This window comes from Schistocerca nitens, chromosome 2 (assembly GCF_023898315.1).
Source record: "Schistocerca nitens isolate TAMUIC-IGC-003100 chromosome 2, iqSchNite1.1, whole genome shotgun sequence".
Taxonomy (NCBI): Eukaryota; Metazoa; Arthropoda; class Insecta; order Orthoptera; family Acrididae; genus Schistocerca; species Schistocerca nitens.
Window position 1 is genome coordinate 302,191,408 of NC_064615.1, and position 23,656 is coordinate 302,215,063.

Below are 23,656 nucleotides of genomic sequence, written 5' to 3' on the forward strand. Positions count from 1 at the left end.
GTGTTGAGTGACTAGAGACAAGTCACGGGAGATCTGTTTTCGTACAAGGTTGGGAGGGTAATTACGATCTGTAAAGGCATCACTGAGACCCTTGATATATTTCAAGAAGGACTGCTCATCACTCAAGATGCGACTGCCACGCGTGGCTAGACTGTATGGAACTGATTTCTTGGCATGGAATGGGTAGTAGCTGTCGAAGTGGAGGTATTGCTGGTGGTTGGTAGGTTTGATATAGACAGAGGTACTGATAGAGCCATTTTTGAGGTGGAGGTCAACATCGAGGAAGATGGCTTGGTGGGTTGAATGGGACCAGGTGAAGAGAATGGGGGAGAGGGAGAAGGTGTTGAGGTTCTGGTGTTCTCGCCCTCGATTCTGATCACGAAGATGTTGTCGAAGAGTCTGAACCAGGTGAGGGGTTTGGGATTCTGGGTATTTAGGAAGGATTTCTCTAGATGGCCCATGAATAGGTTGGCATAGGATGGTGCCATGTGGGTGCTATAGCCATACCCCGGATTTGTTTGTAGTTAATGCATTCAAAGGAGAAGTAATTGTGGGTGAGGATATAGCTGGTCATGGCGACTTGGAAGGAGGTGGTTGGTTTGGAATCTGTCGGGCATTGCGAAAGGCAGTGTTCAATAGAAGTAAGACCATGGGCATTAGAGATGTTAGTGGCAAGGGAGATGGCATCAATAGTGATGAGCAGGGCACAGTGTAGTAAAGAAACAGTAACTGTGGAGAGTCGGTGGAGGAAATGGTTGGTATCTTTTATATAGGAGGATAGGTTGCAGGGAATAGGCTGAAGATGTTGGTCTATGAGAGCAGAGATTTTCTCAGTGGGGACACAGTAACTGACCACAATGGGGCATCCTGTATGGTTGGGCTGATGGACTCTAAGAAGCAGAAGGTAGGAGAGAGATGGACTCCAGGGAGAGGTTCTGGGATGGGTTTAAGGGTTTGAGGAGAGACTTTAGACCCTACTGTATTTCTTGAGTAATGACTGGAAATCCTGCTAGATTACTGGAACGGGGTTACTGTTGCAGGGTTTGCAAATGGTTGAATCTGACAGCTGGTGGAGTCCTTCTGCCAGGTAATCCTGGCGGTTCAAAACAACAGTGGTGGAGCCTTTGTCACTAGGTGGAATTAAAAGGTCAGGATAAGTTTTTAGGTGGTGGATTGTGGATCTCTCTGCAGATGTAAGATTAGTTTGCATGTTGAGGGATTTGGGGAATTATGGTGAGGCAAGGTTCGCGGTTAAGAAATTCTGGAAAGTTAACAGGGGGTGATTTGAGGGAAAGTGGAGGTGGACTGTGGTTAGATGGAGGAGTGAACTGAGTCGGGCAGGGTTCAACATTGGTCTCTGGCCGAGTCTGATTGGTAGGGTTGACAACAAAAAAGTGTTTCCACTGTAGGGACTGGGGGAAGATGAGAGGGTCTTTAACAAGACCTGCATGACTGAATTTGGGATTGGGGCAAAAGACGAGGTCTATGGAAAGGACTGTTACTTCTGCGGAGCTAAGGCTTTTGGAGGAAAGGCTCATGACTGTGCTTCGGGTCTGTTCCAGTTCATGAGTCTGTGTGATAGTGGGATAGAGATTCAGAGGGTGGGGTAAATGTAGTAGGTCTGTGAGACAGGATTTGTCAGCTTTGAGGGGACGTGGGGGAGGTTTGGATCTTCTTGTAGAGGTGGTGGACAGTAGCAGTCGAAGGCAGATATAAGAAGTGAGCAGGTTGGAGAGTTTTTTGAGCTGGTATTGTGGATGTCGCTCTAGTTTCTGGAGGGCAAGAGTTTCAATGTGTGTTGTGGGATCCAGGAGATGTGTTACGGGTTGCATAGCAGGAGAATTATACGGATGGAGAGAGGGTACTGCAAGGAGGTTTGGGCCTGATTGATATGGTTTTGTAGGACAATGTGAGGGCTAAGGATTGGTGGAATCTGAACACATGGAGTTCATTGTGAAAGGAAGAGCAGCAGCCGGAGACCGGTAACTTGATGGTAAGGCCATTTGGAGGGATTCCATGAGCTAGATGAATATCAAGCACACTTAAGAAACAAAATGGCGAAAGTATGATTAATATGTGTAAAATGTGTTGGTTAAAAGCGATTTCTATGCATTTTTGCAGACTACCAAGAAAAGACAGAAGCTGAGTATCTCCAAATCCAACTCTGATAACTTCAACTGGACCACACAGCCATATCCAAAAGGAATAGCAAGCAAATTAAAATTGTTGAAATGATCATAAATGGGGAATTTGATTCAGGTGATTATGTCTCTAAGGTTAAAATATGACCTCCCCCATCTAAAATAAAAAATAAAATGCAGGAAGTATTCAAATACAGCTTCAGTAGAGCCAATATTACAACAGAAAATGTACAAAAATTTAGAGAAGAAATCAAGACAGATAAAGAATGTGATTAGCATGAACTCCAAGCACAACTTACTAAAGCTGCAGTAAAAACATTAGAATTCGTTCAGAATAAAAGAAAACATGGTGGAATGAGGAGTGCGAAGAACCATTAGAAGAGCGAGCTCAAAAACTGAAGATGAAGACATTTAAAAAAAGAACACACAGAACAACTTGGAAAGCAAGGAAAAGAAACATTAAAAATAATTGAGAAAATCAAAAGACCCTTTAAAAATCTTTACTTACAGAAATACAAGAAAAATTCACCAAAAATAATACTAGAAATTTTTACCAATTTTCTAAACACATACATTAATTGTGTCAAACACGTAAGTAGTTTTTTTAAAGATGAAAACGGCAAAATAGGATTAAATAAGAAGAAAATTATGGAAATAATAGCAAAATGTTTTGACAGGACCTTAAACTACAGTAACAACAGTTAACATCTTCCTGTCACTGGCCATATGAACTATGGCCATATGTCTATTTTCCTAACTTTCAGTGCTCTAAAAATCTTTGAGTGGAGCTTTGCAGATTGTTACTTCACAATGCCACACATTATTTCCAAACAGTGGCAGCTTGACATCATTCATTCGCCCTTGCAGTACTTCAGAGAGTCACCAGAGGATACACCTGCTTCCAAGAAGTGCAATACAACTTGAAACATGAATTACTGGTGTTATCGGTTCACGCACTTTTGTTTTTGCAGGGTGGTTCCATAGCTGCCTTAATCACAAACGTTTGTCACAAAATTAGATTAGATTAATACTTGTTCCATAGATCATGAATACGACACTTCGTAATGATGTGGAATGTGTCGGTTAATAAAAGATGTCTGTACAAGATATTACATTACACAAAATATAGCATGACACTAATGTTTAAGTTTTCTTTTATTATTATTTTATTTTTGCACCCCTTAATTTAAATCTAAAAATTCAGCCAATGAGTAGAAGGAGTTGTCATCTAGAAATTCTTTTAACTTATTTTTAAATGTTAGTTGGCTATCTGTCAGGCTTTTGATGCTGTTTGGTAGGTGACCAAAGACTTTAGTGGCAGCATAATTTACCCCTTGCTGTGCCAAAGTCAGATTTAACCCTGCATAGTGAAGATCATCCTTTCTCCTGGTGTTATAGCTATGCACACTGCTATTACTTTTGAACTGGGCTGGATTATTAACAACAAATTTCTTGTTGTTGTTGTTGTTGTTGTTGTGGTCTTCAGTACTGAGACTGGTTTGATGCAGCTCTCCATGCTACTCTATCCTGTGCAAGCTTCTTCATCTCCCAGTACCTACTGCAACCTACATCCTTCTGAATCTGCTTAGTGTATTCATCTCTTGGTCTCCCTCTACGATTTTTACCCTCCATGCTGCCCTCCAATACTAAATTTGTGATCCCTTGATGCCTCAAAATATGTCCTATCAACCGATCCCTTCTTCTAGTCAAGTTGTGCCACAAACTCCTCTTCTCCCCAATCCTATTCAATACCTCCTCATTAGTTACGTGATCTACCCACCTTATCTACAGCATTCTTCTGTAGCACCACATTTCGAAAGCTTCTATTCTCTTCTTGTCCAAACTGGTTATCGTCCATGTTTCACTTCCATACATGGCTACACTCCATACAAATACTTTCAGAAACGACTTCCTGACACTTAAATCTATACTCGATGTTAACAAATTTCTCTTCTTCAGAAACGCTTTCCTTGCCATTGCCAGTCAACATTTTATATCCTCTCTACTTCGACCATCATCAGTTATTTTACTCCCTAAATAGCAAAGCTCCTTTACTACTTTAAGTGTCTCATTTCCTAATCTAATCCCCTCAGCATCATCCGATTTAATTTGACTACATTCCATTATCCTCGTTTTGCTTTTGTTGATGTTCATCTTATACCCTCCTTTCATGACACTGTCCATTCCGTTCAACTGCTCTTCCAAGTCCTTTGCTGTCTCTGACAGAATTACAATGTCATCGGTGAACCTCAAAGTTTTTACTTCTTCTCCATGAATTTTAATACCTACTCTGAATTTTTCTTTTGTTTCCTTTACTGCTTGCTCAATATACAGATTGAATAACATCGGGGAGAGGCTACAACCCTGTCTCACTCCTTTCCCAACCACTGCTTCCCTTTCATGCCCCTCGACTCTTATAACTGCCATCTGGTTTCTGTACAAATTGTAAATAGCCTTTCGCTCCCTGTATTTTACTCCTGCCACCTTCAGAATTTGAAAGAGAGTATTCCAGTTAACGTTGTCAAAAGCTTTCTCTAAGTCTACAAATGCTAGAAACGTAGGTTTGCCTTTTCTTAATCTTTCTTCTAAGATGAGTCATAAGGTTAGTATTGCCTCACGTGTTCCAACATTTCTACGGAATCCAAACTGATCTTCCTCGAGGTCCGCTTATACCAGTTTTTCCATTCGTCTGTAAAGAATTCGCGTTAGTATTTTGCAGCCGTGACTTATTAAACTGATAGTTCGGTAATTTTCACATCTCTCAACACCTGCTTTCTTTGGGATTGGAATTATTATATTCTTCTTGAAGTCTGTGGGTATTTCGCCTGTCTCATACATCTTTCTCACCAGATGGTAGAGTTTTGTCATGACTGGTTCTCCCAAGGCCATCAGTAGTTCTAATGGAATGTTGTCTACTCCTGGGGCCTTCTTTCGACTCAGGTCTTTCAGTGCTATGTCAAACTCTTCATGCAGTATCTTATCTCCCATTTCATCTTCATCTACATCCTCTTCCATTTCCATAATATTGTCCTCAAGTACATCGCCTTTGTATAAACCCTCTGTATACTCCTTCCACCTTTCTGCCTTCCCTTCTTTGCTTAGAACTGGGTTGCCATCTGAGCTCTTGATATTCATACAAGTGGTTCTCTTCTCTCCAAAGGTCTCTTTAATTTTCCTGTAGGCTGTATCTATCTTACCCCTAGTGAGACAAGCCTCTACTTCCTTACATTTGTCCTCTAGCCATCCCTGCTTAGCCATTTTGCACTTCCTGTCGATCTCATTTTTGAGATGTTTGTATTCCTTTTTGCCTGCTTCATTTACTGCATTTTTATATTTTCTCCTTTTGTCAATTAAATTCAATATTTCTTCTGTTACCCAAGGATTTCTGCTAGCCCTCGTCTTTTTACCTACTTGATCCTCTGCTGCCTTCACTACTTCATCCCTCAAAGCTACCCATTCTTCTTCTACTGTATTTCTTTCCCCCATTCCTGTCAATTGTTCCCTTATGCTCTCCCTGAAACTCTCTACAACCTCTGTTTTTTTTTCAGTTTATCCAGGTCCCATCTCCTTAAATTCCCACCTTTTTGCAGTTTCTTCAGTTTCAATCTGCAGTTCATAACCAACAGATTCTGGTCAGAATCCACATCTGCCCCTGGAAATGTCTTACAATTTAAAACCTGGTTCCTAAATCTCTGTCTTACCATTATATAACCTATCTGATACCTTTTAGTATCCAGGATTCTTCCAGGTATACAACCTTCCTTTATGATTCTAGAACCAAGTGTTAGCTATGATTAAGTTATGCTCTGTGCAAAATTCTACAAGGCGGCTTCCTCTTTCATTTCTTCCCCCCAATCCATATTCACCTACTATGTTTCCTTCTCTCCCTTTTCCTACTGACGAATTCCAGTCACCCATGACTATTAAATTTTCGTCTCCCTTCACTACCTGAATAATTTCTTTTATCTCGTCATACATTTCATCAATTTCTTCATCATCTGCAGAGCTAGTTGGCATATAAACTTGTACTACTGTAGTAGGCATGGGCTTTGTGTCTATCTTGGCCACAATAATGCGTTCACTATGCTGTTTGTAGTAGCTAACCCGCACTCCTATTTTTTTTATTCATTATTAAACCTACTCCTGCATTACCCCTATTTGATTTTGTATTTATAACCCTGTAATCACCTGACCAAAAGTCTTGTTCCTCCTGCCACCGAACTTCATTAATTCCCACTATATCTAACTTTAACCTATCCATTTCCCTTTTTAAATTTTCTAACCTACCTGCCCGATTAAGGGATCTGACATACCACGCTCCGATCCGTAGAACGCCAGTTTTTTTTGTCCTGATAAAGACGTCCTCTTGAGTAGTCCCCGCCCGGAGATCCGAATGGGGGACTATTTTACCTCCGTAATATTTTACCCAAGAGGACGCCATCATCATTTAATCATACAGTAAAGCTGCATGTCCTCGGGAAAATTTACGGTTGTAGTTTCCCCTTGCTTTCAGGCGTTCGCAGTACCAGCACAGCAAGGCCGTTTTGGTTAATGTTACAAGGCCAGGTCAGTCAATCATCCAGACTGTTGCCCCTGCAACTACTGAAAAGGCTGCTGCCCCTCTTCAGGAACCACATGTTTGTCTGGCCTCTCAACAGATACCCCTCCGTTGTGGTTGCACCTACGGTACGGCCATCTGTATCGCTGAGGCACGCAAGCCTCGCCACCAACGGCAAGGTCCATGGTTCATGGGGTTCATAAGTGAATATATATACTGTGAGGTTACTGTGAGTATCGCTAGATCCTTAAATAGATGTCTGCAGGATGACCGTGGGTGGGCTCCAGCAATTATTCTGATTACACGTTTTTGAGCAATGAATACTTTTCTACTCAACGATGAATTGCCCCAGAATATGATGCCATACGAAAGCAGTGAATGAAAGTAGGCATAGTAAGCTAATTTACTGAGATTCTTATCACCAAAATTTGCAATAACCCTAATAGCATACGTAGCTGAACTCAGACGTTTCAGCAGACGATCAATGTGTTGCTTCCAGTTTAACCTCTCATCAATGGACACCTAAAAATTTTGAAAATTCTACCTTAGCTACAGACTTCTGTTCAAAGTCTATATTTATTACTGGAGTTGTGCCATTTACTGTACGGAACTGTATATACTGTGTTTTATCAAAATTTAAAGAGTGTCCATTTGCTGAGAACTACTGAATAATTTTGTGAAAACATGATTTACAATTACGTCACTTAGTTCTTGGTTTTTGGATGTTATTACTATGCTTGTAACATCAGCAAAAAGAACTAATGTTGCTTTTTCATCAATGTGGAATGGTAAATAATTAATGTTTATCAAGAACAGTAAAGGACCTAAGACCGAACCCTGTGGGACCCCGTACTTGATAGCACCCCAGTTTGAGGAATCAGCTGTTGTTTCAACATTACATGAACCACTTATTTCAACTTTCTGCATTCTTCCAGTTAAGTATGAATTAAACCATTTGTGCACTGCCCCCCTCAAACCATAATGATTTAGCTTATCTAAAAGAATTCCATGATTTAGACAATCAAAGGCCTTTGAGAGATCACAAAAAATACCAATGGGTGATGTCCGGTTATTCAGAACATTTAATATTTGATCAGTGAAAGCGCATATAGCATTTACTGTTGAAAAGCCTTTCTGAAAACCGAACTGACATTTTGTTAGTACTTTATTTTTACAAATATGGGAGACTACTCTTGAATACATTACTTTCTCAAAAATTTTTGATAGAGCTGTCAGAAGAGAGATTGGGCAGTAGTTTTTCACATCCGACATATCCCCCTTTTTATGCAATGGTTTTACAATGGCATATTTCAGTCTATCGGGGAAAACACCCTGCTCCAAAGAGCTATTACATACGTGGCTGAGAATCCTACTTATCTGTGGGGAACAAGCTTTAAGTACCTTGCTGGAAATGCCATCAATTCCATAAGAGCTTTTACTTTTCAGTGAGTTTATTATTTTACTGATTTCAGAGGGAGAGGTTGGTGGAATTACAGTTGTTTCAAACTGCACAGGTATGGCCTCTTCTATTAGTAGCCTTGCCTCTTCTACTGAAGATCTAGATCCTATTTTCTCCACAACATTTAAAATATGATTATTGAAAATATTTTCAATTTCTGATTGTTTGTTAGTACACTTGTCATTCAGTTTTATGACACTAAAGTCTTCCTGTGCTCTTGGTTGCCCTGTTTCCCTTTCAATAATATTCAAAATTGCTTTAATTTTATTATCAGAGTTACTGATCTCAGACATGATACACATGCTTCTGGACTTTTTAATAACTTTTCTTAGTACCGCACAATAGTTTTTATAATATTGAACAATTTCGGGGTCAGTACTCCCTCTTGCTGTTAGATACAGTTCTCTTTTACGGTTGCAAGATATTCTTATTCCTTTAGTAAGCCATGGTTTTTTATATGTTTTCTTGGAATTATGTTTAAGTATTTTCTTGGGAAAACAATTTTCAAATACCCTTAAAAATGTATCGTGAAATAAGTTATATTTCAGGTTTGCATCAGGTTCCTTATACACCTCATCCCAGTCTAGTTGCTGTAGGCTTTCCCTAAAGTTTGCAATTTTTATATTGAACGCACTGCTTTGAAAGTCTGATTTGATATACTACATGGAGCTATGTCATGTACTGTAACTAGCTGTGCACCATGATCTGAAAGAACATTCTCAACACAATAAGCATTTATGTCAAACTTATCTTGGTCTATAAAAAAGTTATCTATTAATGTACTGCTGTTCTTTGTTATCCGAGTAGGAAAATCAAGGACGGAGCTCAAATTGAAAGAACTGAGTAATACTACAAGGTCATTCTTCCTATTACACTCTTTCAGGGAGTCAACATTGAAATCCCCACAAATGATAATTTGGGGACAGTTTGGCTGAACAACAAATTATGAGGTTGCTCGAAGAATCTGGATCAGAGAGTGATGATGGTCTTGAAATCCTGTATTTCCATAAAAATAACATCTATACCTATACCCAATACTCCGCAAGCCACCTTGCAGTGTGTGGCAGAGGGTACTTTGTGTACCATCATCACATTAACTCATTTGTAAAGTAATCTGAAGTTTGAACTGGTTATATACATGGTGGGTTGATTCTCTAAAGAACGGGGGTTTACTGGTATCAAACAATCAGAAATGACAAAAAGAAATATTTTGAAGAGTAAAATGCTACATTTAGATGACTCTCAAGGGGGGACAAGTAAAAAATCGGGATCTACATGGGCAGAAAAAAGGAAAAGATAACATGGGGGAAGACCAAGGAATGAAAAAATAGGAAACAACAACAAAGAAAGAAGAGGAACTGAAGTTGTCACCGGATCCTAATTGGTCAATACAAAAATGATAATGATCTGGTTTAAAGTAATCTGCATTAAAACAAGACATTTGCTGGCTTAGAAAAGAACTGCAATGGAAACCTGTGATTGATATCAGCCAGGATCACATTTATTTTCAAGCATCAAACAATTAATTGATGCACATAGTTTTGCATGCAGAAACTGGGGATTTCTGACTTTGATACATGATCAGGTCACTCCAATTACGAAATACTGAAAGCATATCCCGAATAAATATATTACAATTTCAGGTAATTTGGGGATCAAAATATATCACGTAATACATATGGCTGTAAGACCCCAGAAAATATGGAATATATGATGAGGTTGCTGAACTAATCCAACAGAAATTGGAACCACTTGGCCAGATGCGAGTAGGGATTGCCTGTTATCAATGCTGATACTAGTAAGATATCGGTCTAGGGATTGCAAGACTTCCAAGAATGATTTAATTTCATGTTCAAAGTCAGATAAATGACAAAAGGAAATTTTTTTCATGTGACTGTCAATTTTCTGATTTTTTTTTTTTTTTCCCGCTTTAAGTTTACTGTCTAACCTCTCCTCTTGCCAAAGTTCATGATTCTATGTCAAGGGCAAGTACCCTAATACAGGGTGTTACAAAAAGGTACGGCCAAACTTTCAGAAAACATTCCTCACACACAAAGAAAGAAAATATGTTAGGTGGACATGTGTCCGGAAACGCTTACTTTCCATGTTAGAGCTCATTTTATTACTTCTCTTCAAATCACATACAGTGACGTGGTCAACGTTACCTTGTACAGCAGGAACTTCTCTGACGCTGACATTAGGGTTATCGTCAACTGCACGAAGAATTGCCTCGTCCATTGCAGGTGTCCTTGTCGTTTTAGGTCTTCCATAGTCGCGCGTCATAGGCTGGAATGTTCCGCGCTCCCTAAGACACCGATCAATTGCTTCGAACGTCTTCCTGTCGGGACACCATCGTTCTGGAAATCTGTCTCAATACAAACGTACCGCGCCACGGCTATTGCCCCGTGCTAATCCCTACATCAAATGGGCATCTGCCAACTCCATATTTGTACACATTGCACTGACTCCAAAACCACGTTCGTGATGAACACTAACCTGTTGATGCTACATACTGATGTGCTTGATGCTAGTACTGTAGAGCAATGGGTCGCATGTCAACACAAGCACCGAAGTCAACATTACCTTCCTTCAATTGGGCCAACTGGCGGTGAATCGAGGGAGTACAGTATATACTGACGAAACTAAAATGAGCTCTAAAATGGAAATTCAGCGTTTCCGGACACATGTCCGCATAACATCTCTTCTTTATTTGTGTGCGAGGAATGTTTCCTGAAAGTTTTGCTGTACCTTTTTGTAACACCCTGTATATGGAATATATATCTTGATTGCCCTGACTTGGAAGCTTCGTTTATTTACTTATTTGTTTATTTTTTTACATTGTCAGGGGACTGTAGACCTTAATATGTGACATATTTCAATTTGATGCATTTATCTGTTCCTGGAAAAGAAGAAGAAGAAGAAGAAGATTGTGAACAGTCAGACAGATAACATATTGATCATTTAACAATTCCGTTTTTACCGATTGAGGTACACTGGAATCATACAATAATATCTAATGAAACAATCCACTGTAATAGGCTCGACATAACAGTTATCAATTAAGCTGAGTCACCTTCCTCACAGACAGTGCCAAATACAGGGACCAAAGTCCTGTAGTAACAGAAGTATTTCATCACTGTGATTGTATTCGAGTTCAGTATTTTCCCCACAACAGACTGCAAAGAATCTACAGGACCTAACAGTGCATCCTTCGTTCTGTAGGCAACTGCAGAAGGCAGGATACTTAACATCTGCCAATGGTTCATCAGATTCTTTGGCTATATACTCAATATAGTGAAAATTTGTTATTTTAACCATTGTCATTATAGCAATAACATGAAGGAATGAGTGAAGTAGTAATAATAATAATAATAATATGTTGTTGTTGTTGTTGCTGCTGCTGCTTACCTGTGTGGGCATCCTTTGCAAATTTTCTGATCAGAATATGAGCCACCAAGAATTTTTCCCATGATTTGTTCCTGATTAAGCGCCTTTAATGCTTCATCAATACTTTCAACCAAGCTCATGAAAAATTCTACAGCATCTTGTTGTTCACGTAAATTAACAGGTTCACCTTGCAACCTGAAATAAGATTTTTTTTAAAAACAGAAATCAGAAAACAAAGCAAATTTGCAATAAAAATTACAGTAGTAACATGGATGTGATGCTCATTAACTCTCTTCTAGTCTGAGATTTAGTAACTGTTATTCTGGTCTCCTTATCCTTCACTCTTGTACTACATCTATTGAAAGTTATCATACATTACAGTATAACCCCACTTTTACGTTCCAGGAATTAACGTTTTCCCGCCGTTTCCGACATTTGTTATCATTCCCGTCGAATTTCCTATGCCCACAACGTTAATTTGCACCTGATTTTGCATCAACATATTTATAATTTTCCTGCAATTTACGCATTACGAAAACATGTTGGTGGAAAAAATATGCTGCTGACATAATGTTGGCCGTCCAGTAGTGTTTACAAATATTAAGTGGTTAAGTTTCTTGACACCAGGACACACTATTCAGCAGATTTGAACGAGTAAATGAGTAAAAATTTTAACAATCTGTGCCATATCTCCCACCGCTGCCTAGCTCTACATGGTGTGGTGGCTGATGGGAGTAACTAGGTTCGTTCGTATGAAGATACCATGACCAATCACAACTATTTTCAAACTGTCTACTGCATAAGTGCAGTTTCGTGATTGTTGTGATCAACATGACACCTTTGTCGAACCATATTTAGCATGTTTCAGTGTATGGTCACATGGAGTGCTAGTTGACACCGTCATTCACTTTGTGTTGCTCAAATGTTTTTAGTGTAAAAACAGTGCCAGTTATGTATTTTATTCATGCTGAGCAAAACGTGTTTTGAGAATTTATTCTCGTTGTCAAGTTCAGTATTTACGGATGTACTTTTTGTGATGTTACCCAAACAAACAATGTCAGTGATTGTGTGTGTGTGTGTGTGTGTGTGTGTGTGTGGTTTTCTACATAACTGATGAGGCACAGTACCTGATAACCTCAAAAAGACGATTACAGTGCAAGAGAGACAGAATAACACATTCAACACCATACAAAATACTTATTTACATATTTGCACTTGACAACAAGAAGAAATTCTCAAAATGCGTCGTGCTAAGCATGAAAACTAGTGCAGTATTTCATTATTAAATAATGAATGGCAGCTGCAGGCTTTCCAAAAACATTGATTATCATGTTTGAAATTAAGTAAAACGTTTCCACTTTCCAGATAGTTATAAATTAAAGTTACATCAGTGGTTTTTATTATAAAATAAACCTTTATTATATAATAAAAAAGGCCCTGACAAGTCTTTTGATGCCTGTTATGTACACACATCATACATGAAGTGCAAGGGGGTATCCTGTATGTAACTTTTACAGCTTAAAACATTATTTCCCTCATTTCACATTTTCCTGTGTTTTACACCATTTTTTTGAAGTCCCTTGAAAAGTGAAAAAGCATTGTTTCACTGTATATAATTATTACAACTCACCATATAGCGGAGATGCTGAGTCGCAGATAGGCACAACTAAAGACCATCAAATAAAGCTGTCATCAGTCTGGCCTTGGCAGGCAGCAAGATACTGTAAGTGTGAGTGTGAGTGTGAGTGTGAGTGTGTGTGTGTGTGTGTGTTTTGTCCATTGTCTATTCTGATGAAGGCTTGTTTGGATGACAGGTTTGTTTGACAGTCTTTTTGTTGTGCCTATTTGTGACTCGGTATCTCCGCTGTCTAGTGCGTAGCAACTATCATTTTTATAATATTGTCATTATTCCATCCTAGGTTTTCCATTGTTTGACACAATTGTTACTGATATATAATACTAATACTAACATAATAATATATAGTTATTATGAAGTATAGTAACAGCCTTGATAAGTTTGATCCCTCCACTGGGGCTGGGGCAGTGATGCGAGGGTCCAAGTGCCATACTGTCAATGTTGGTACTGCGGTTTCAGCATTGTAGGTGCAGTCCTCCCAAGACGGCCAATTAGGTCAGGCGAGTCTTTACCTATAATGTTCCTGGGAGGCTGCTTGCTTTGTTGCTGGCCTTGGCATTTCTTCTTCTTCTGTTAGTGTTGCAGTAGAGTGCCATTCCTCTCTTCTGTCTGCCTTCCTTTTCATTTCCACGTATGTGTTGCATCCAATGTCATTCATGATCTGTTGCATGTATGATATCCTTGGTCACCCCCGCTGATTCCTTCCCTCAATAGCTTCTTCTGCTATTGTACCAATGATGATTTTGTGTCGTAGGATGTGCCCTACAAGTTTGTCTCTTCTTGTTTGGATGTGCCTCCACAGAGATCTGGTTTCTTGTACTCTTCTAAGTACCTCTTTGTCTCTCCAGCTGATCTTAATCCTTCTATAGCACCAAGGCCTCTAGCCATCTTCTCTCTTCTCTTCCCATTGTCCAAGTTCCACATCCGTATAGGACCACACTGCTCAGCACGTGGCCAACTGATTGTGGAGATTCTATGTACCGTTTTCCAATAAACCACTTTAGTGTCAATTATGTCTCCTTCATATTACCCCGAAGTTCACAGCCTATTCTATTGCTCAAACTCCTAGCTTGGCCAATCTATACATCATGTGCTAGAAACTTTTTTATATGAAAATTCTTGTCCAAGATTACTGCGGAAAAAAAATTAGAACCTGAATATGGACTCAGAAAATTAACAAAAGTATGTTAAATCTAATATAACTGATGCTTCCTAACATCTCATTACTTACAGTATCATAGGTAGAAACCAATATGCTATAAAAATTAAATTTAGGGCTTACTTGAAATGTTTCCACAGGCCACGTGGCACATAATATTGCAGTTTACTATAAGCTAAGTGTCCAAAGATTGCTTGGACCTGTTTCAAAATGCCAATATTGTACTCCTTACGAGATTCTTCAATGCCACATTTTTCATCATTACAATCATTTTCAGCTGGCTCTAAGGTCCCCTGATGTGAAAGAAAAAATGCAAGATAACTAGTCTGTAACATATGGTAAAGACCAATGAAAACAGAATTACTAAATAATCAGGTAAGCTGCTTTTCTACCTCGCCTTCCAGCCTCTCTTCTCCACTGAAGTCTTCATTCAGGTCAATGGCTGCACCTTCCGATGCCAAAATCCCTACACGGATACTCTGCACCATATAAAGCTGTTGTAATACAGAGTTCATGTAGCAGGTAGCACCAGCATTTTTGAGACCCACAAACCCCTTTGGTGGCCTTGGTCCAACGGGAGGAAGGTAATCCCATTCCACTAATGGTTCATCACGCTCTGGAAATAAACATGTTATAAAGTAGGTTTCATAATTTTGGAATACATTCACTCCAGTTTTTAACATGCAGACCCACTGGAAAAATATACCTGACCCATAATAAAAATACAAATAAATAAGCAGCAGCAGCAACAGCAACAACAACAACAACAACAACAACAACAACAACACAGATTGATGAAGATGAAGTTGATTATAGTAAACTGTAATGAATACATTACAAAATAAACAAACATGACAGAAGCAAAGGAAACATCATGTATTTTCATACCATCATATTTTCCAAAAGTTTTTTTTCATTACATGGATGGCTCCATCGTTATCTGTTTTAACAGTGCTAAAGCCACTCATGCACTTCAGATAACCCTAACCTTTTTTCCCCTTCCAATGCCTTGGGTCCCTTTAGATGTCAGACATGCAGCAACATACAGCCCAAATGCAAAACTGCAGGGAAGATACTGCCCAGGCTTCACTGATATGTGATGTCTTCAACTAGTCTAGAAGACAATTTCCTATATCATGCCATTCTATTAGCCACATATTTCCTGCACCACTGATAGTAAACCACTATGATGAATTCCCATAACACACAGCCCCATCCAGGGCTTTTTAACAACACTATAATGTTCTCTGCCTTGTCTTTGAACACTTACCATCATACAATGAAGTGAAAATCATTACCTGTCATTTACTGTTTTAAATTACTTGTCCATCTTCATTACCACTATATTCCTAACCACAGTAATCAGTTTTGAAGGTACAAGGGAGACTTCAAAAAGTAAGTTTGACATTATTATGGTAGGCCAAGTAACTTATTTACTGCTGCAGTGCACTTCAAGCTGACATAGCTACATGACACTATTTTTCAAGCAGGTAACCAACTCTCTGTAAACAACTGTCTGAACATTCTACCAACTGTTCAATTCTTTGAAGATAGAAATCTTCTCCTCGGTCACGAGGACATTTGAGAACTGCCATGTGAACAGGGCTCATCCCCTGAAAATCTGCCGCTGCCATGGGCCCATTCCTTGATTTTCTGGACATTGCTGTGTGGTTGATGTCGATGGCCTTCCTTTCTGATCAGCATCACCAACGTCGCCGTGTGACCTTGGCCAAATTGTTGTCACCATTTCACTAAGACTGGACACAACATTGCATTTAGTCCATTCACCACCAGAATTTCACACTGAATCTGTTCGCAATTTGGAAGTTTTGCTCAAAAGAATCATGTTCTCCTGCGTACATGAAATTTGAAGTATGTTTCCAGTTGCTGCACCATTTCAACTTTTAACAGCACCACAGGAGAACCATGCCTGTAGGGAATGCAGAACATGTACTCTCCTCCCACTCGCAATGCACCAATCTTGTCACGCAATGATCTTATAGTGGGACAACATACATAATTGGCTTTTTGAAGTCCACTCGTATAGCATAAGGCCTACACCCATTGCTTACTTTCTACACCAATCCTATGACTGATATATACTGGAGCCTGTGAGAACAATGGTATTGCCTACAAATTCTGTTGAAGTTTCTGAGCAAAATAATACATGGGCATGACAGTCAACCAATTATCTTCTTGAATGACTGGTTATCATTGTAGATTGTCAAAGGTAATGTTAACTATTCAACTGCAAAGTTTGGTGTTCCTAACATCAATGTCAAATTTAACAAATGCTTCCATTATGCTACCGGGAAGTGGCAGGTGAAGGGGAGTGCACAGCAGATGTTCCACATTGTGGATATTTACTTTGCTCAACCAAGACTAAATAAAATTGTTTCCAAGTATAATATATCACTCGACTATTCACCTGAAAGACTTTATAACAATTCATATGGTTAAGAAACTATATGCATTAACATTGAAAAAGGTCATCCTCATGTAACTGGGGGAGGGGGGGATTGGGGGGGGGGAGGGGGCGAGTGGGAGAGACGGGGAGAGGGAGGGGGAGGGGGAGAGGGTGTGTTCTACGGTTATATGCACACCATGCAGGTAAAGTAAGAGATAACAACAGTAATTTTCATAAAATACCAATACCATCCTCAGCATACCGATAACCAGTAGTATAACATAAAGTTATAAGAACATAAGTAAACGTAATGGAAACTGACTTTTGAGGTGTTGCAAGAATGCACAAAACACACACCAAATTCCACAAAAGCAGAAGATCTCTGGAGAATAACGGGAAAGATTAAAAGTTTGCAAATGGTTTACAATGGGGGACGGGGGCTGATTGGAGTAGGAGAAATAATAAGAAGAATGGAAGGGTAACAAGCTATGTCCTCTTGACATCATCATCAGCATGGGCACTGACTTGGTTGATCCGTTGATCCAGATGGAGAAGACAATCAGTTACTAATATTTAGACTCAATTTTGTAAGAAACCATGAACATTATGTGAGAAAGGTATCCCAATTTCATATAATAATAATAATAATAATAATAATAATAACAATAATAACAACAACACAAATTAAAAATTTCGTAAGCTTTCACTGCAGCTACTCAAGTGCAAGTTCAACTGACTAAGTAGGATGACAGGACTGAATGAATCAGACTGAAAGTAAGATGACTAAGTGACAATAAGCAACACCTAGTGGGCTACGGACTATTTTGAGGATACAATGCAACTTCAGTAAAGCATTAGACAGTCCAAACTGCTAAATTACAAGGTTAATGAGAAGATCTTGTGGCTTGAAAGGGAAATAATGTTTTCAGGTAGCAATACTTTCTTTTTTTATATACAAAGGCCTTTTTTTAGGTCACTAAACTTCAGTGTTTTTCATTGTGTAGCTTCGATGTCTAAAGGGTGAATTTGGAATGTCTATGAAACATTTGCCACGAGCTGCTATAATATTTCCATTTATTCATCATTTTCTAGCATGACTTTTCCTAGATTGTGGAATACGATAAAGTCCACATGTGCAACATCTAGTGAACAGGTTGGCTGTTCCAACAATTCATATTCTAAATCCTTCAGTTTTTTATTATTTGTGAACCATCTTTGTCCTGATGAGATGTGACCCCCCCCCCCGCCCCCTCCCCCCCCCCAACAATCCACACATATTCCTACATTTTTTCCCATCTTTTTTGACCAATAAACTTTTGTTACTGTTGTGCCCTTTGCAAGGCAATCAGTAACACTCATTGCAGGAAACAATGGCCACAACCTTCCTAATAAATGAAATCTACTTCACTTTTTCTTCACTGTACTTCAGTTTACTGCTCTGACAGCCATTGCTGTTGAATCATTTGATTAAGAACCATTTAGTAGGGTTGTAGACTCAGTTGAGCCTCTGCCCACATAACAAACCTTACCCGATAATTGCAGCATCTCATTTCCAAATCTAATTCCCTTATCTACCTCTACAAATGTTTTAAATGTGAGTTACCCTTTCCAAACTTATCTTCTAAGATGAGTTGTAGAGACAGTATTGTTTAACATGTTCCAATACTTCTGAGGAATCAAACTGATTCTCCCCAAGTTAGTTTCTACTAGTCCTTTAACTCTTCTCTGCTTATGGTGACTTGTTCAACTCTTACTTACACCTCTCCAGTATGCTGTTCCAAAATTCATTCTCAGCGATGATCAAATGTCTGTGAAACACACTACAACAGGTATACAAACAGATGTCTTCAATTTACGAATAATCAGAGCCACCTTCGCTTTATGTGGCAATTTTTCTTACACTCTGAAGTATCATGTTGGATGAACTGCAGATACGATGCTACTTAATGAAGATAGAACTTCTCTCCCTCTATTTGTATGATGGGGGTCAGTAATTCATACAACTCTTAAGTTAGCAATTAAGTTCAGCTGCGTTTAAAAACATGCTGAAGTATGACTACACACATAATTAATTGTTTCAACACTTGGAAGAATGAATTTAAAGACACTCTTCCAAGTAGTTACATAACTATAGCTATCAGCAAAATATGACATTTCCAGAAAGAGAATAAAACCAAGGTAAACTCTCATTACTTTAAACTGATTGATGATGATGAAGTCCCATACTCCGTGACAGAGCGTAGGGGAACAATGCGGGAGACCCGCACCGCCGTACTAGGCAAGGTTCTAGTGGAGGTGGTTTACCATTGCCTTCCTCCGATCGTAATGGGGATGAATGATGATGATGATGAAGACGACAACAATAACATCCAGTAATCTCGAGGCAGGGAAAATCCCAGACCCCGCCGGGAATCGAACCCGGGACCCTGTGCTTGGGAAGCGAGAACGCTACCGCGAGACTACGAGCAGCAGTAACTGATTATATTTATGAAAACTCCTTAAAGCAAACACAAAATGCCTTCTCTTTCTCTCTCTCTCTCTTCCTTTTTGGGCAAGATCAAATACAAAATAATACTGCCTTGACTTACCCGAGTAGAACATTTCTGTGAGCATCTCCACAAGTAACTTCATGTTTGGAACACAAGCTATGCAAAGAGCCACAAGCAAATCAAAGGCTGCATTTGTTGTCAGTGGTGTTGAACATACAGGTATTGCCTGGTCTGCACACAGCTCCCCTGTCTTCTGCAGGTGAAGCATTAAATGTGATGCTGGAAAAACAAAATCTTCAACCAGTTCCTGTAAGAAAGCAAACAGAGTACATACAGCTCAGTATCTGAATGAACATAACTCTTATTTTTGTAAATAAATGGGTGAAAGTAGCTCACAAAAGAGAGGATAGAAAAAGTGGTAAAGTGATCTGCTTTAAGTATTTTCTTTAAATTGGATGTAGAAAATGCTAATTTTAGTAAAATTTACAATATTTTTTAGAACAGTTCCTCAGGGTAGTATGTTAAGAGCAACATTGTTCTTGATGGACAACAATAACCTCCTGGTCAGCATCAGAAAAGTGATTTTTTTTTTGTTTTGATTGCCAAAGATTTTGATTTTTTTTTAAACAGTTACACAGAATGCTTCATGCTATAAAGACATTGTGTAGTAAAATCAGGACAATAATTGTTAGTACTGATTAATTTTCACATATACGTATTACAGTGAAGTTTTTAGAATTATGTAGCACCTCATACAGAGGAAGAGTCACATTTAACTAGACGTAATGTAATTCAAAGTACACTTCAAGATGGTAATTATTTCACAAAGCACTGCACAACAAGCACAATATGAATTAAAGGAAAAAAGCAAGCCTATTGATGTTAAAAAAATCCATTCACTTATTCAGTTCACTTCTTAAGTGTAAATTTCTGTACACACAACAGCATTCCATTATTATGACAAGAAAACAAAGAAAGCTTGCTGTGTCTAAAATTTTTCACGACAAACTCTCCAACATAGCAAAGTAAAATGGTTTGAAAAATGACAAGACCATTTTTATGCCAAAGCTAAATGCTTTTCTGCATTTGGGGAGGGGTAGTGTGTAACCCCCCCCCCCCCCCCACACACACACACACACAAACACAAACCATAGACCTGCCTAATATCATGTACGGCCGCTGTGAGAACGCAGAAGGGCCGCAACACAACATGGCGTGGACTCTACTAATGTCTGAGGTAGTACTGGAGGGAATTGGCACTAGGAGGCCTGCACGGCTGTCCATAATTCCATAAGAATACAAGGAGGTGGAGATCTCTTCTGAAGAGCACATTGCAAGGCATCCCAGTTATGCTCAATAATGTTCATGTCTGGGGAGTTTGGTGGCCAGCGGAAGTATTTAAACTCAGAAGAGTGTTCCTGAAGACACTCTGTAGCAGTTCTGGACATTGTCCTGCTGGAACTGCCCAAGTCCGTCGGAATGCTCAAGGGACATGAATGGATGCAGGTGACCAGACAGGATGCTTACGTACATGTCACCTGTCAGAGTTGTATCTAGATCTATCTGGGGTCCCATATCACTCGACCTGCACATGCCCTCACCATTGCAGAGTCTCCACCAGCTTGAACAGTCCCCTGCTGACTTGCAGGGTCCATGGATTCATGAGGTTGTCTCCATACCTGTACACGTCCAGTCGCTCGATACAATTTGAAACGAGACTTGTCTGACCAGGCAACGTTTCCACTCATCAACAGTCCAATGTCGGTGTTGACGGGTCCAGGCAAGGCGTAAAGCTTTGTGCCATGCAGTCATCAAGGGTACAGGAGTGAGCCTCCAGCATCGAAAGCCCATACTGACGTCTCATTGAATGGTTCGCACGCTAACACTTGTTGATGGCCCAGCACTGAAATCTTCAGCAATATGTGGAAGGGTTACACTTCTGTCGCATTGAACCACTCTCTTGAGTTGTCGTTGGTCCCATTCTTGAAGGTTCTTTTTCCAGCCACAGCATTGTCGGAGGTTTGATTTTTTACCAGGTTCCTGATATTCACAGTACACTCGTGAAATGGTCATACAGGGAAATCCCAACTTCATTGCTACCTCGGAGATGCAATGTCTCATTGCTTGTGTGCCGACTATAAAACCAAGTTCAAACTCACTTAAATCTTGATAACTTGCCATTGTAGCAGCAGTAACCAATCTAACAAATTTGCCAGTTACTTGTCTTATATACGTATTGTCAACCGCAGTGCCGTACTCTGCCTGTTTACATATCTCTGTATTTGAATACTCATGCCTAAACCAGTTTTTTTCGCACTTTAGCTACAGCTTTTCGTTGACCTCCCAATCTCCGCAATATCCTTGTCAGACCCTATGCTTGTTCTGCACCCATCTCTCTAACCTCTGACACCTACCCCTGTGAATGACCCTGAGGCAAGACTTGCCCTTGCACCCTCCTACCACCACTTATTACACAGCCCTATAACTGGCACAACTTGTACTATCAAAGGGAGAGCCACCTGTGAAACGACACATCATATATCAGCTGCTGTGTAAACTCTTCAGCCTTTTACATCGGCATGACCACCACCCAGTTATCAGTCATGATGAATGGGCATAGGCAGAGCATGTATACAGGCAACATACAATATCCTGTTGCAGAGCACACTGTACAACATGACAGTCATGACCTCGGTGCCTGTTTCACCAATATATATATAGCCATGATAATATTAATGTGCAAAAAGACAAGAACACGAGACCAAGGTTTTAATACAGTACGTAAAGTACAAATGGATGTACACTGCAATGGTTATGCAAAGGTGCAGAATGTGGAGTACTGCATCAAACCGGTCTTTAGAATGAAGATGCCATCGAGAAATGCAACTTTGACTTCAACAGGAATATCCAGAAAACTGCAAAAGGATTTTCAGTATTACTGAGAAGTTCATATGGCAAGATTCGAGCAGAGAAAGAAAGACTGGATATGGAGCGCATCTCTCTTGAAAATTACATAGACAATTTTGCTTTTCAGGAATATTAATATTGCAATTTTCCCGTGAATATCACAAGTCACCAGCACCAGAGCGTGACAACTTAATGAAAGCAATGTTTAGTGTTAATGTTCTGCAAAGTTTGTTTTCCTGTCTTGAGAGAGAAGCAGTAATGAAAATGAATGCTTTACAAGCTACACACTTTTGTCACTGCTATGAATGGTGTGACTCAAAAGTGTGCAGACTGCATTTACCATTTGTGGAGGGGAACAGGTAGTCTGGAATCTCACTTAGGACAGTGCCGATAAGGTAAGGCTTGCTACAAATCACATATTAGCAATCAGCAACAGTCAAGCCCTCAAAGATAAGTATCAGTAGAGCAGAGAGAATAGAACTCCACACTTTGCAGAGAGATGAGGTTTCAGTTCTGTTTCCCACTGAAAAGAGAAATGCCACAATTTGTGAGGGTACAGAATTTTTGCATGATTACATTCAGAATTTTTTTCCCCTCTTATGTTGGAGATGTGACTTTTTTGTACTGTCTGCATGAACTAAGTGACACCGGGGCACTGGCTGATAGGAGAGATAGAAGCTCCCACTGGCCACTCCAACGAGTGCCAACATAGTTTGTACAGACTGGACCTTTGCTGAAATATATAAATGAATCAATGGGTCATTTATTAACATTATGTTAAAGAGTATGTTTTAAATAAAGTGGAGGTTTACATTTTTTGATGTGATGATATGTGTCAGTACATTTTTTTTTTTTGTGTCGTTTTATCATTTTGTTCGAGTACCCCTTGGGTGGCATGCGGCAGCTGGAGTTTGTCAGCAGGCATCTTTACATCACAAGTATGTCATGGACTGCTGATAGGGGCCCTCTGAGTAAGTGACATAGCGAATCACCAAACACGACTATATATTAAAAAATGGATAGATCAAATTTCACAGCAGTAGCTGTGAGTTTGTTTTAGTTCAATTCTGATATTCACTCTGATAACATATTGTACATGTTAACGTTATTAACCATGAAACCGCCATGAACCATGGACCTCGCTGAAGGTGTTTCCTGAAGAGGGGCAGCAGCCTTTTCAATAGTTACAGGGCAATAGCCTGGATGATTGACTGATCTGGCTTTGTAATATTAACCAAAACAGCCTTGCTGTGCTGACACAGAACAGCTGAAAGAAAGGAGAAACTACAGCCGTAATTTTTCCTGAGGGCATGCAGATCCACTGTATGGTTAAATGATTATGGAATCTTCTTGGGTAAAATATTCTGGAGGTAAAATAGTCCCTCATTTATCTCTCAGGGTGGGGACTAATCAGGAGGATGTCATCACCAGAAGAAACAAATCTGATATTCTATGGATCAGTGTGGAATGTCAGATCTCTTAATGGGGCAGGAAAGTTAGAAAGTTTAAAAAG

The 23,656-nt window shown here is 39.5% G+C and overlaps 1 protein-coding gene across 1 annotated transcript in view; it reads right to left on the reverse strand.

Annotated features, from left to right (window-relative positions):
* The window catches only part of LOC126236057 (probable ubiquitin carboxyl-terminal hydrolase FAF-X), a 346,675-nt gene that overhangs the window by 102,169 nt on the left and 220,850 nt on the right, over nucleotides 1-23,656 (reverse strand). Inside the window, exons 26-29 of the mRNA XM_049945098.1 lie at nucleotides 19,336-19,543; nucleotides 14,733-14,956; nucleotides 14,464-14,633; nucleotides 11,567-11,740 (exon numbers count right to left, since the gene is read on the reverse strand). Of these exons, the coding sequence (XP_049801055.1) occupies nucleotides 11,567-11,740; nucleotides 14,464-14,633; nucleotides 14,733-14,956; nucleotides 19,336-19,543 (776 nt within the window). The remainder of the gene's footprint in view (nucleotides 1-11,566; nucleotides 11,741-14,463; nucleotides 14,634-14,732; nucleotides 14,957-19,335; nucleotides 19,544-23,656) is intronic.